Source organism: Odocoileus virginianus, chromosome 23 (genome assembly GCF_023699985.2).
Source record: "Odocoileus virginianus isolate 20LAN1187 ecotype Illinois chromosome 23, Ovbor_1.2, whole genome shotgun sequence".
In the NCBI taxonomy this organism is placed as follows: Eukaryota; Metazoa; Chordata; class Mammalia; order Artiodactyla; family Cervidae; genus Odocoileus; species Odocoileus virginianus.
The window spans coordinates 16,045,036-16,057,203 of record NC_069696.1 but is presented as its reverse complement, the minus strand read 5'-3'; the positions used below and the strand labels follow the sequence as shown (position 1 = coordinate 16,057,203).

Below are 12,168 nucleotides of genomic sequence, written 5' to 3'. Positions count from 1 at the left end.
TGGCTCTGGCTCTGGGCCCCGACCTGGGAGCTCTGAAGGCTGGTGGCAGGGGCTGGGGTGACCACAGTGGCCGCTCCTGGTTTCTTCTCTCAGGAATCACTGATCAAGCTCTGAACCTGCTGCTTCATGTATTCTGATTTTTAATCATTTAGGTGGGAAGGTAAAACCACTCCCTGCAATTCCACCTTGGCTGGGTGCTTTGTCTGCAACCTGGCTAATCTGTAACAGGACAATGCTCTACATTTAAAGTGCTAAGATTCAGCTCATCAGGACTGTGATCCACTAAAACAGCAATACTTCCTGAGAATTGGGCAGTGGGATGGGCCAGGAAATGAGGTGAAAACACAGTTTTGCAGATGACATTGCATCTTTGTTCAATGAAGACCTCTTTCTATTTTTCAGAGCAAAAGTGAGTTCAGGTACCAGTTACACGGCAGATGATTTTAATGCAAACTTTTAGAGAATTCTCTGTGGTTGGGCAGGCATTCTAAAGCTATCATTTCTCCATTTTTGGAGAAGGGATACAAAGAAGTAAAAAGGTTTATACATGTCAGATATAATTTAAAAATCTGTATTTACTATAAAGTCAAAGCATGCTCAAAAAACCAAATTCCAACAGCACAGAATTATAAGTTACAAGCTGTAACCTGTGGCATGAAGGGTTTTTCTTGTTAATGGAAATACAATGATAAATAAAACCATTTCTATTTTACTCTTGAAAACAAAACGTAGAGCCTAGAACAATATCTGGCACATAATACGTATTAACGGACCCACTGATTGTACATTAAAAAATACCCTGGTAACCTGAACAAAGATCACAAAAGAATAATGTTCTTGGTGTGCAGCACTTTCGGAGGTCTTCTATGCATGTGTAATGATAAAAACGTGCCTGAGTGTACACAAAAACCATGTAACTTAAAAATAAAACTACGGAGCAAAGATTAAATAAACTAAAAGCTGGTTCTTTGAGAAGATAAAACAAAATTGACAAACCACTAGCCAGACTCATCAAGAAAAAAAGGGAGGAAAACGAAATCAATAAAATTAGAAATTAAAAAAGAGAGGTTATAACAGACAACACAGAAATACAAAGGATCATGAGAGAATATTATGAGCAACTATATGCTAGTAAAATGGACAACTCAGAGGAAATGGACAGGTACTTAGAAAAAAATCAACCTCCCAAGACTAAACCAGGAAGAAACAGAAATTATGAACAACCCAATTACAAACACTGAAATCGAAACAGTGATCAAAAATCTTCCCCCGAAACAAAAGCCCAGGGCCAATGGCTTCACAGGGGAATCCTATCAAACATTCAGAGAAGAGCTAACGCCTATTTTTCTGAAACTCTTCCAAAAAATTGCAGAGGATGGAACACTTCCAAACTCATTCTTTGAGGCCACAATTACCCTGATACTAAAACCAGGTAAAGACAACACAAAAAAAGAAAAGTACAGGCCATATCCCTGATGAACATAGATGCAAAAATCCTCAACAAATTCTAGCAAACAGAATTTTTAAACAGAACACATTAAAAAGCTCATACATGATTGAGTCAGGTTTATTCCAGGGATGCAAGGATTCTTCAATATATGCACATCAATCAACGTGATACACTGTATCAACAAATTGAAAGATAAAAACCATATGATCATCTCAATAGATGCACAAAAAGCCTTTGACAAAATTCAGCATCCATTTATGATAAAAACACTCCAAAAAATGGGCACAGAAGGAACCTACCTCAACATGGTAAAGGCCATATATGAAAAGCCCACAGCAAACATTATTCTCAATGGTGAAAAACTAAAAGCACTCCCTCTAAGGAACAAGACAAGGGTGTCCACTCTTACCACAATTATTTCACATAGTCTTGGAAGTCCTAGCTATGACAATTAGAGAAGAAAAAGAAATAAAAGGAATCCGGATTGGAGAAGTAAAGGTTTTGTGCTTTTCTGTCACACATGAACAAGAATCAGCCACAGGCACACCCATGTTCCCTCCCTCCCATCTCCCTCCCCATCCCACCCTCCCGCCTGTGGCAGAGCCCCTGATTCAGTTCCCTGAGTCATACAGTGAATTCCCATTGCCTATCTAGCTCATATCTGGTATTGTGAATTCCATGTTACTCCCTCCGTACATCTCCTCTTCTCCGTCCTCTCCTCCCCCCGTGTCCATAGGTCTGTTCTCTATGTCTGTTTCTCCACTGCTGCCCTGAAAATAAATTCACCAGTGTCATCTCTTCAGATTCCATAAATATGTGTCAGCATACGATATTTATATTTCTCTTTCTGACTTACTACTTCACTCTGTATAATAGGCTCTAGTTTCATCCACCTCATTAGAACAGATTCAAATGCGTTCCCTTTTATGGCTATGTAGTAGTCCACTGTATATATGTACCACAGCTTCTTTATCCGTCCATCTGTCGATGGACATCTAAGTTGCTTCCATGTTGTAACCACTGCAGACAGTGCTGGAATGAATATTGGGATTCATGTGTCTTTTTCAGTTTTGATTTCCTCAGGATATATGCCTAGCAGTGGGATTGCTGGGTCATATGGTGGTTTTATTCCTAGTTTTTTAAGGAGTCTCCACACCATCTTCCATCACTTTACATTCCCACCAGCAATGCAAGAGTGTTCCCTTTCTCCACACTCTCTCCAGCATTAATTGCTTGTAGACTTCTTGATGATGCCCATGCTGACTGGTGTGAGGTGGTATCTCATTGTGGTTTTGATTTGCATTTCCCTAATAATGACTGACGTTGAGCATCTTTCCATGTGCTTGTTAGCCATCTGTATGCCTTCTTTGGAGAAATGTCTCTTCAGGTCCCTTTCCCACCTTTTGATTCGGATGTTTGCTTTTCTGTTATTGAGTTGTGTGAGCTGGTTCTGTATTTTGGAAATTAATTCTTGTCACTTGTTTCTTTTGCTGTTATTTTCTCCCACTCTGAAGGTTGTCTTTTCACCTTGTGTGTGGTTTCCTTTGCTGTGCAAAAGCTTTTAAGTTTAATTAGGTACCATTTGTTTATTTTTGTTTACATTTCCATTACTCTAGGAGATGGGTCATAGAAGATCTTGCTTTGATTCATGTCGTCGAGTGTTCTGCCTGCATTCTCCGTGAAGAGTTTAATAGTTTCTGGTTTTGCATTTAGGTCTTTAACCCATTTTGAGCTTATCTTTACCTATGGTGTTAGGTTATAGCTCTATATAGTCAGCATAAACAAGACCGGGAGTTGATTGTGGCTCAGATCATGAACTCCTTATTGCCAAATTCAGACTTAAATTGAAGAAAGTAGGGAAAACCACTAGGCCATTCAGGTATGACCTAAATCAAATCCCTTACAGTGGAAGGGATGCAGTGGAAGCGATGAACAGATTCAAAGGATTAGATCTGACAGACAGAGAGCCTGAAGAACTACAGATGGAGGTTCATGACATTGTACAGGAGACAGGAATCAAGACCATCTCCAAGAAAAAGAAATGCAAAAAGGCAAAATGGCTGTCTGAGGAGGCCTTACAAATAGCTGTGAAAAGAAGAGAAGTGAAAAGCAAAGCAGAAAAGGAAAGATATACCCATTTGAATGCAGAGTTCCAAAGAATAGCAAGGAGAGATAAGAAATCTCTCTTCAGTGATCAATGCACAGAAATAGAGGAAAACAATCGAATGGGAAAGACTAGAGATCTCTTCAAGAAAATTAGAGATACCAAGAGAACATTTCATGCAAAGATGGGAACAATAAAGGACAGAAATGTTATGGACTTAACAGAAGTAGAAGATATTAAGAAGAGGTGGCAACAATACACAGATGAACTATACAAAACAGATCTTCATGACCCAGATAATCACGATGGTGTGATAACTCACCTACAGCCGGACATCCTGGAATGTGAAGTCAAATGGGCCTTAGGAAGCATCACTATGAACAAAGCTGTTGGAGGTGATGCAATTCCATTTGAGCTGTGTCACATTCTAAAAGATGACGCTGTGGTGATGCACTCAACATGCCAGCAAGTTTGGAAAACTCAGCGTGGCCACAGGACTGGAAAAGGTCAGTTTTCATTCCAATCCCAAAGGCAATGCCAAAGAATGCTCAAACTACCGCAAAATTGCAGTCATCTCACACGCTAGTAAAGTAATGCTCAAAATTCTCCAAACCAGACTTCAACAATACGTGAACCATGAACTTCCAGATGGAACCGGAACTGGATTTAGAAAACTAAATCCAGTTTTCTGAATCCAATTCAAGCTGGATTTAGAAAAGGAAGTGGAACCAGAGATCAAAGTGCCAAAATCCACTGGATCACTGAAAAAGCAAGAGAGTTTCAGAAAAACATCTATTTCTGCTTTATTGACTATGCCAAACCCTTTGACTGTTCAGATCACAATAAACTGTGGAAAATTCTGAAAGAGATGGGAATACCAGACCATCTGACCTGCCTCTTGAGAAATCTGTATGCAGGTCAGGAAGCAACAGTTAGAACTGGACATGCAACAACAGAGTGGTTCCAAATTGGGAAAGGAGTACATCAGGGCTGTATATTGCCACCTTGCTTACTTAACTTACCCGAAGAGTACATCATGAGAAACACTGGGCTGGATGAAGCACAAGCTGGAATCAAGATTGCTGGGAGAAATATCAACAATCTCAGATACGCAGATGACACCACCCTTATGGCAGAGTGTGAAGAGGAACTGAAGAGCTTCTTGATGAAAGTGAAAGAGGAGAGTGAAAAAGTTGGCTTAAAGCTCAACATTCAGAAAACTAACATCATGGCATCTGGTCCTATCACTTCATGGCAAATAGATGGAGAAACAGTGGAAACAGTGATAGACTTTATTTTTTTGGGCTCCAAAATCACTGCAGATGGTGACTGCAGCCATGAAATTAAAAGATACTTACTCTTTGGAAGAAAAGTTATGACCAACATAGGCAGCATATTAAAAAGCAGAGACATTACTTTGCCAACAAAGGCCCATCTAATGAAAGTTATGGTTTTTCCAGTAGTCATGTATGGATGTGAGAGTTGGACTATAAATAAAGCTGAGCACTGAAGAATTGATGCTTTTGAACTGTGGTGTTAGAGAAGACTCTTGAGAGTCCCTTGGACTGTGAAGAGATCCAACCAGTCCATCCTAAAGGAGATCAGTCGTGAATATTCATTGGAAGGACTGATGCTGAAGCTGAAACTCCAATTCTTTGGCCACCTGATGCAAAGAACTGACTCACTGGAAAAGACCCTGATGTTGGGAAAGATTGAGGGCAGGAGGAGAAGGGGACGACAGAGGATGAGATGGTTGGATGGCATCACTGAGTTGATGGACATGAGTTTGAGTAAACTCCAGGAGTTGGTGATGGACAGGGAGGCCTGGTGTGCTGTGGTTCATGGGGTCACAAAGAATCAGGCATGACTGAGCGACTGAACTGAACTGATTTCCTTCAGTAGTGTCTTACAGTTTTCTGTATACAGGTCTTTTTTCACCTTAGGTAAGTTTATTCCTAGATTTTAATTCTTTTTGTTGCAATGGTGAATGGGATTGATTTCTTAATTTCTCTTTCAGAGAAAGAGCTATGAACCTATGGACCCCGGCAGGAGGAGAGGAGGGAGAAGGGGAGATGTATGGAGACAGTAACATGGAAATTCAAAATAATATGTGAGATAGATGGGCAATTGGAATTCGCTGTATGACTCGCAGAAGTGAATCAAGGGCTCTGCGACAGGCGGGAGGGTGGGATGTGGAGGGAGATCCAGGAGCAAAGGGACATGGGTGTGCCTATGGCTGATTCTTGTTATGAATGATAGAAAACCACAAAATTCTGTAAAGCAATTAGCTTTCAATTAAAAAATTAAAAAGTAAATAAATAAAAACAAAAAAATAAAACTACATGCTCACACAATATATCCTTATCTTCCTTTCCCCTATTATTCCCCAGTATATTGCAGCTGTTATTACCCTACATGTAAGGGTAAAGAGACTTTACATAGTGAATAGTTAGTTTTACTTTCATTGCGATGTGGGGTTATTTGTGAACTACACTCACTGTACTCCTGTGATGCACCAGTAAACTGAGAGGGTACTATTATCTATTTACACTTATCAAATCAGTACCTTGGAGGTAGACTGTCCATCATTTTTGGTGTCTTGTGCATGGGTCCAATTCCATGTCACCTGGGGAGGCTGTAAAATGATTTCTTCTGGAAACAACACTTTTAAAACAAGACAACACGAGAAGGCAGGTATTACTGAGAAGCGTGAGAAAGGTGAACAGAGGAGACACGCACGCCTGTGCACCCTCCGCTCCCTGCCCCGGGTCTGCTCCCTGCCCCGGGTCTGCTCCCTGCCCCGGGTCTGCTCCTCAGCTGCAGCGTAAGGCCAGCACCGCATGTTCTGTGCAACCACGCCGTTTTCTTGTTCATTTGTAGCCTACAAATGACTTATATTAAGATGGGGAAGCAGAGTAAAATCATTTTATTGTTAATAATTTAAGCGTGCTATTTCTACATACTTGAAATTGTCAGAAAACACTGAACCTCCCCAACAGAAAAAACACTGGATATCAGAATTTCAACTCAATTCTAATGTACAGCTGAAGAAACTTATTTACACAAAATTCTAAAGGCAGCTTCTAAAATACTCCAGGAAGATATAACACCACCATCCCCCCGAAGTAGTACCTTTTACCCCCAAGTGGATGACCTGTTCAAGAGCAAAGTGGCATCGTCTGCTGGTGGTCCTGCGGAGGAGAAAGCGACACAGGTCAGCGCCTGGCGCCTCAGCAGACGGGCACTCAGAGCCCAGGCTAGGCAGCATCAGAAGCCCCACCGGCCATGAGGCTGTCATCAGGATGCCAGGAGTTTACCAGGAAAACTTTAAATGTGTCAGGGTAGCAGGGATGCCTTCCTTTCTGGCACTATCTCTGTTTAATGTATAAAGTGAACAAGTAGAATGAAAGAAAAAGAGCCTGTGAAGTGTCAGAGAAATAGCAACAATGCTGCATCAGTGGGAAAGCTTTAGGTTGGTGAAAAAGTAATTTTGGTTTTGCACTGTTGAACTTTGCCATTTGATACTGGAACACATTCTTAAATAAATGCAGTTACATTATACATTATTTTAATGAACATTTCTTGTTTTATGTCTTTTTGTTACTGACTTACTACTTATATTTATTTTAGATTATGGAAATAATGTTTGACAAAAAGCACATTTGAGCAACTTTCTTATTCAAGTTCAGAATGGGTCATAAACCAGCAGAGACAACTCACAACATCAACAGCTCAGTTGGTCTAGGAATGCTAGTGAACGTACAGTGCAGTCAAGGTTCAAGTTTTGCAAAGGAGACGAGTGCCTTGAAGACGGGGGCATAGTGGCCGGCCGTCAGAAGTTGACAACGACCAGCTGAGAACCATCATTGAAGCTGATCCTCTTACAACTAGACGAGAAGCTTCCAAAGAACTCAGTGTTGACTATTCTATGCTTGTTCGGCACTCGAAGCAAATTGGAAAGGTGAAAAACCTGGTAAGTGGGTGCCTTATGAGCTGACTGAAAATCAAAATCATCGTTCTGAAGTGTCATTTTCTTACTCTACGCAACAACAACAAACCATTTCCTGGTCAGATTGTGATGTGTGACAAAAGGTAAATTTTATATGAAAACTGGCAATGACCAGCTCAGTGGCTGGACCAAGAAGTTCGAAAGCAATTCCCAAAGCCAAACTTGCACCAGAAAAGGTCATGGTCACTGGTCATCTGCTGCCTGTCTGATCCACTACAGCTTTCCAAATCCTGGCTAAACCATTACATCTGAGAAGTATGCTCAGAAAATGGATGAGATGCACCAAAAACTGCAATGCCTGCAGCTCGTACTGGCCAAAAGAAAGGGCCCAATTCTTCTCCATGACAACGCCCTCATACATCACACAACCAGTACTTCAAAAGTTGAATGAATTGGGCTGCAAAGTTTTGCCTCATCTGCCATTTTCACCAGACCTCTTGACAACCAACTACGTCTTCTTCAAGCATCTTGGTAACTTTTTGCAGGAAAAACACTTCCACAACCAACAGGAAGCAGAGAATGCTTTCCAAGAGTTCACCAAATCCTGAAGAATGGATTTTTGCACTACAGGAATAAACAAACTTATTTCTCGCTGGCAAAAATGTGTTGATTGTAATGGTTCCTATTTTGACTAATAAAAATGTGTTTGAGTCTAGTTATAATGATTTAAAAGTCATAGTCTGAACCTGCAATTATGTTTGCATCAATCTAGTAACTTTCAGCTTCCCTGGTGGTTCAGTAGTTAAGAGTCTGCCTTGCAATGCAGTGGACACTGGTTCGACCCCTGGCCCAGGAAGAGCCCACGTGCCGCGGGGCAGCCAAGTCCATGCACCACGACTGCTGAGCCCTTGAGCCTAGAACCTGTGCTCGTAAGAGAAGCCACCACAGGGGGAGCCTGCAGCGCCACAACTAGGGAGAGCCCGAGCTCAGCAACAAAGACGCAGCACAGCCAGAGACGAGTGAAGAAGTTCTTAAAGAGGGAAGCAACTGATGGTGAAGACTCACTCCTATGAAATTTATTCAGAACAGTTAAAAGATAAGCTGACGTTTGTTAAAATTTTAAGAGTTTATTAGAGCAAAAACTGATTAGAACCAGGCAGTCCAAACTGCAGACAAAAAGGAACATGGAGAGCCGCTCACAACAGAAGGCTTTCACAGGCAGGAAGGAGTGGGCGTGAGGAAGGGACCGAGGCCAGAAGGTCACTGCAATAACCCAGAACGGGAAGGGAATCTGGAAGAAATATGTACCTTAATCACTTTGCTGTACACTGGAGAATAACACAATACTATAAATCAACTCTACTCCAATTAAAAAAAGATGTCTATTGTCCCTTAAGTGGACCTAAAGGGTCCGTCATGTCATCCTGACCAAAATCTCAACAGGCTCTCTGTAGAAACTGACAGGCTGAACCTAAAATCCCCACGGAACGCCAACACCTAGAAGAGCCGCCATTCTGAAGAAGAGGGACTCACTGGAGGCTGTCCCCTCGACTTTACGACTTCCCACGAGGGCACCCAGACAAGACTCTGTGGTGTGGCTGCAAGACAGACACACGCATCCATGGAGCAGAACCAAGGGCTTAGAAGCAGATCCACAGGCACAAGTCAACTGGCTTTTAAAAAGATGAAAAGGTCACTCACTGGACAAAGGACAGTCTGTCTTTTCAACACACGGTACTGAGACAACTGGACACCCCCTGGTGATAGTCAATCCACACCTGGCATCATCTGCAAAAACGGAACAGATCACAGCCATAAATATAAAACTTCAAGCTGTAAAATTTCTATTATAGAAGAAAACGTAAGAGAAAACCCTCATGACCTTGAATTTGGCAGACTTCTTAAACGTGTCACTGAAAGCATAATCCATCAAAGCAAAACTTGTACACTGAACATCAAAATTAAGAACTTCTGCTATTCAAAAGGCGCTGTACAAACAATGAGAACACAAGCCACAGTCTGAGAACACACTTGCAAAGACACACATCATAAAGGACTTGCACTGAGAATATGTGAACAATTTGCCAGACCAACAAAAATGAGCAAATGATGGAGGTTGTGAACCACACACGGGAGCAGGCACTCTCACCAAGGCCAAGTGATGGCCAGCAAGTGTTGGTCATCAGAGCGAAGATGGCCGAGACCACAGGAGCCCCCCCTGCACACCTCACACCGCCACGAGCAGCAGCAAGACCAACCACCCAGCGGCTGTGAGCTTGTGGAGCAAGTGGAACCTCACACACGCTGTGGGCACAAAGGCTGCGCAGCCACTGGAGGAGGGCCTGGCAGTGCCTCTGGACGCCCAGTGTACGCCAGCCGCTGTACACAGCTCTGGCTCTGCCAGGCACTTACCCAAGAGCAGTGGAAATGCCTGGCCACAAAGACACTCGGCGTGATGCTCACAGCAGCTTCATCTGTGATGGCCACGACAAGCAACAAGCCAGAGTCCAACCACAGGTGCCTGGATTAGTGAGCTAGGGTATGGTCTTACAAGGGAATATTACTCATAAAAAGGAATGAATTCATGCAAAAGCAGGCTGAATCTCAAGATAACTATCTGAGTGAAAGATGCCACCAAAAAAAAGAGTAGGTCCTGTATGTTTCCAATTAACATAAATTCTATGAAATGAAAACAAGCCTCTGGAGATTGGGCGCTGGGGCACAGACAAGGCAGGACGGGGCACCAGGAAACACCTGCGGAACCGCGGTCTTCACTGTGAAGATGGATCCAAGGGGTGTGCAAACATCAGAATCATGAAACTGTACACTTTAAACAGGCATAACCATTTTATGATCATTGTATCTCAGCACACCTAATGTTGTAAGGAGGAAAAATACTTGTGAAGGAGCATAAGAGGGGACCATCTGTGCACTGAGAGGCCTGGTCTCCTGGTTCTGTCTCACCTGCTGCACTGCCGTGTCGTCCATCCTCTCATTTTCAAAACAAGGAGGAAATACAGATTTTCTGAAGTGTGAAACGATCTGATTTTGAGTAACTTAATTTGTTGCTGTTGTTCAGTCGCTAAGTTGTGTCCGACTCCTTCAGAACCCATGGACTGCAGCATGTCAGGCTTCCCTGTCCCAAAATCTGTCACTGTTTCCACTGTTTCCCCATCTATTTGCCATGAAGTGATGCCATGATCTTAGTTTTCTGAATGTTGAGTTTTAAGTCAACTTTTTCGCTCTTCTCTTTCACTTTCATCAAGGGGATCTTTAGTTCCTCTTCACTTTCTGCCATAAGGGTGGTGTGATCTGTGTATCTGAAGTTATTGATATTTGTCCTGGCAATCTTGATTCTTGCTTGTGCTTCATCCAGCCCAGCATGCCACATGATGTACTCTGCATATAAGTTAAATAAGCAGGGTGACAATATACAGCCTTGATGTACTCCCTTCCCAATTTGGAACCAATCTATGGTTCCATGTCCAGTTCTAACTGTTGCTTCCTGACCTGCATACAGGTTTCTTAGGAGACAGGAAAGGTGGTCTGGTATTCCCATCTCTTTTAAGAATTTTCCATAGTTTGTTGTGATCCACACAGTCAAAGACTTTGGCGTAGTAAATAAAGCAGAAGTAGATGCTTTTCTGGAACTCTCTTGCTTTTTCCATGATCCAACAGATGTTGGCAATTTGATCTCTGGTTCCTCTGCCTTTTCTAAATCCATCTTGAACACCTGGAAGATCTTGGTTCATGTACTGTTGAAACCTCACCTAGAGAATTTTGAGCATTATTTGCTAGCATGTGAGATGAGTGCAATTGTGCGGTAGTTTGAACATTCTTTGGCATTGCCTTTCTTTGGGATTGGAGTGAAAACTGACCTTTTCCAGTCCTGTGGCCACTGCTGAGTTTTCCAAATTTGCTGGCATATTGAGTGCAGCACTTTCACAGCATGATCTTTTAGGATCTGAAATAGCTCAACTGGAATTCTATCACCTCCACTAGCTTTGTTCGTAGTGATTCTTTCTAAGGCCCACTTGACTTCACATTCCAGGATGTCTGGCTTTAGGTGAGTGATCATGTCATCATGGATATCTGAGTCATGAAGATCTTTTTTGTATAGTTCTTCTGTGTATTCTTGCTACCTTTTCTTAATATCTTCTGCTTTTATTGGGTTCATACCATTCCTGTCCTTTATTGTGCCCATCTTTGCATGAAATGTTCCCTTGGTATCTCTAATTTTCTTAAAGAGATCTCTAGTCTTTCCCATTCGATTGCTTTCCTCTATTTCTGTTCATTGCTCACTGAGGAAGGCTTTCTTACCTCTCCTTGCTATTCTTTGGAACTCTGCATTCAAATGGGAGTATCTTTCCTTTTCTGCTTTGCTTTTTGCTTCTCTTCTTTTCACAGCTATTTGTAAGGTCTCCTCAACAAACCACTTTGCCTTTTTGCATTTCTTTTTCTTGGGGATGGTCTTGATTACTGCCTCCTGTACGTCACGAACCTCCGTTCATAGTTCTTCACTCTATCAGATCTAATCCCTTGAATCTATTTCTCACCTCCAGTGTATAATCATAAGGGATTTGATTTAGGTCATACCTGAATGGCCTAGTGGTTTACCCTACTTTCTTCAATATAAGTCTGAACTTGGCAATAAGGAATTCATGA

At 42.1% G+C, this 12,168-nt stretch overlaps 1 protein-coding gene across 3 annotated transcripts in view; it reads right to left on the bottom strand.

Moving 5' to 3' along the window:
- The window catches only part of MOV10L1 (Mov10 like RNA helicase 1), a 58,725-nt gene that overhangs the window by 13,107 nt on the left and 33,450 nt on the right, over window positions 1-12,168 (bottom strand). For 2 of the 3 annotated variants that reach the window (XR_011482980.1, XM_070453547.1), the window contains exons 14-15: window positions 6,687-6,745; window positions 6,121-6,218 (exon numbers count right to left, since the gene is read on the bottom strand). Coding sequence is in view for 1 of the 3 variants with exons in the window: in XM_070453547.1 (XP_070309648.1) it covers window positions 6,121-6,218; window positions 6,687-6,745 (157 nt within the window). In the remaining 2 variants the exon portion in view is untranslated. Of the gene's footprint in view, window positions 1-6,120; window positions 6,219-6,686; window positions 6,746-9,204; window positions 9,227-12,168 lie in introns of those variants that run through there. The other variant, XM_070453548.1, reaches the window with a different exon arrangement.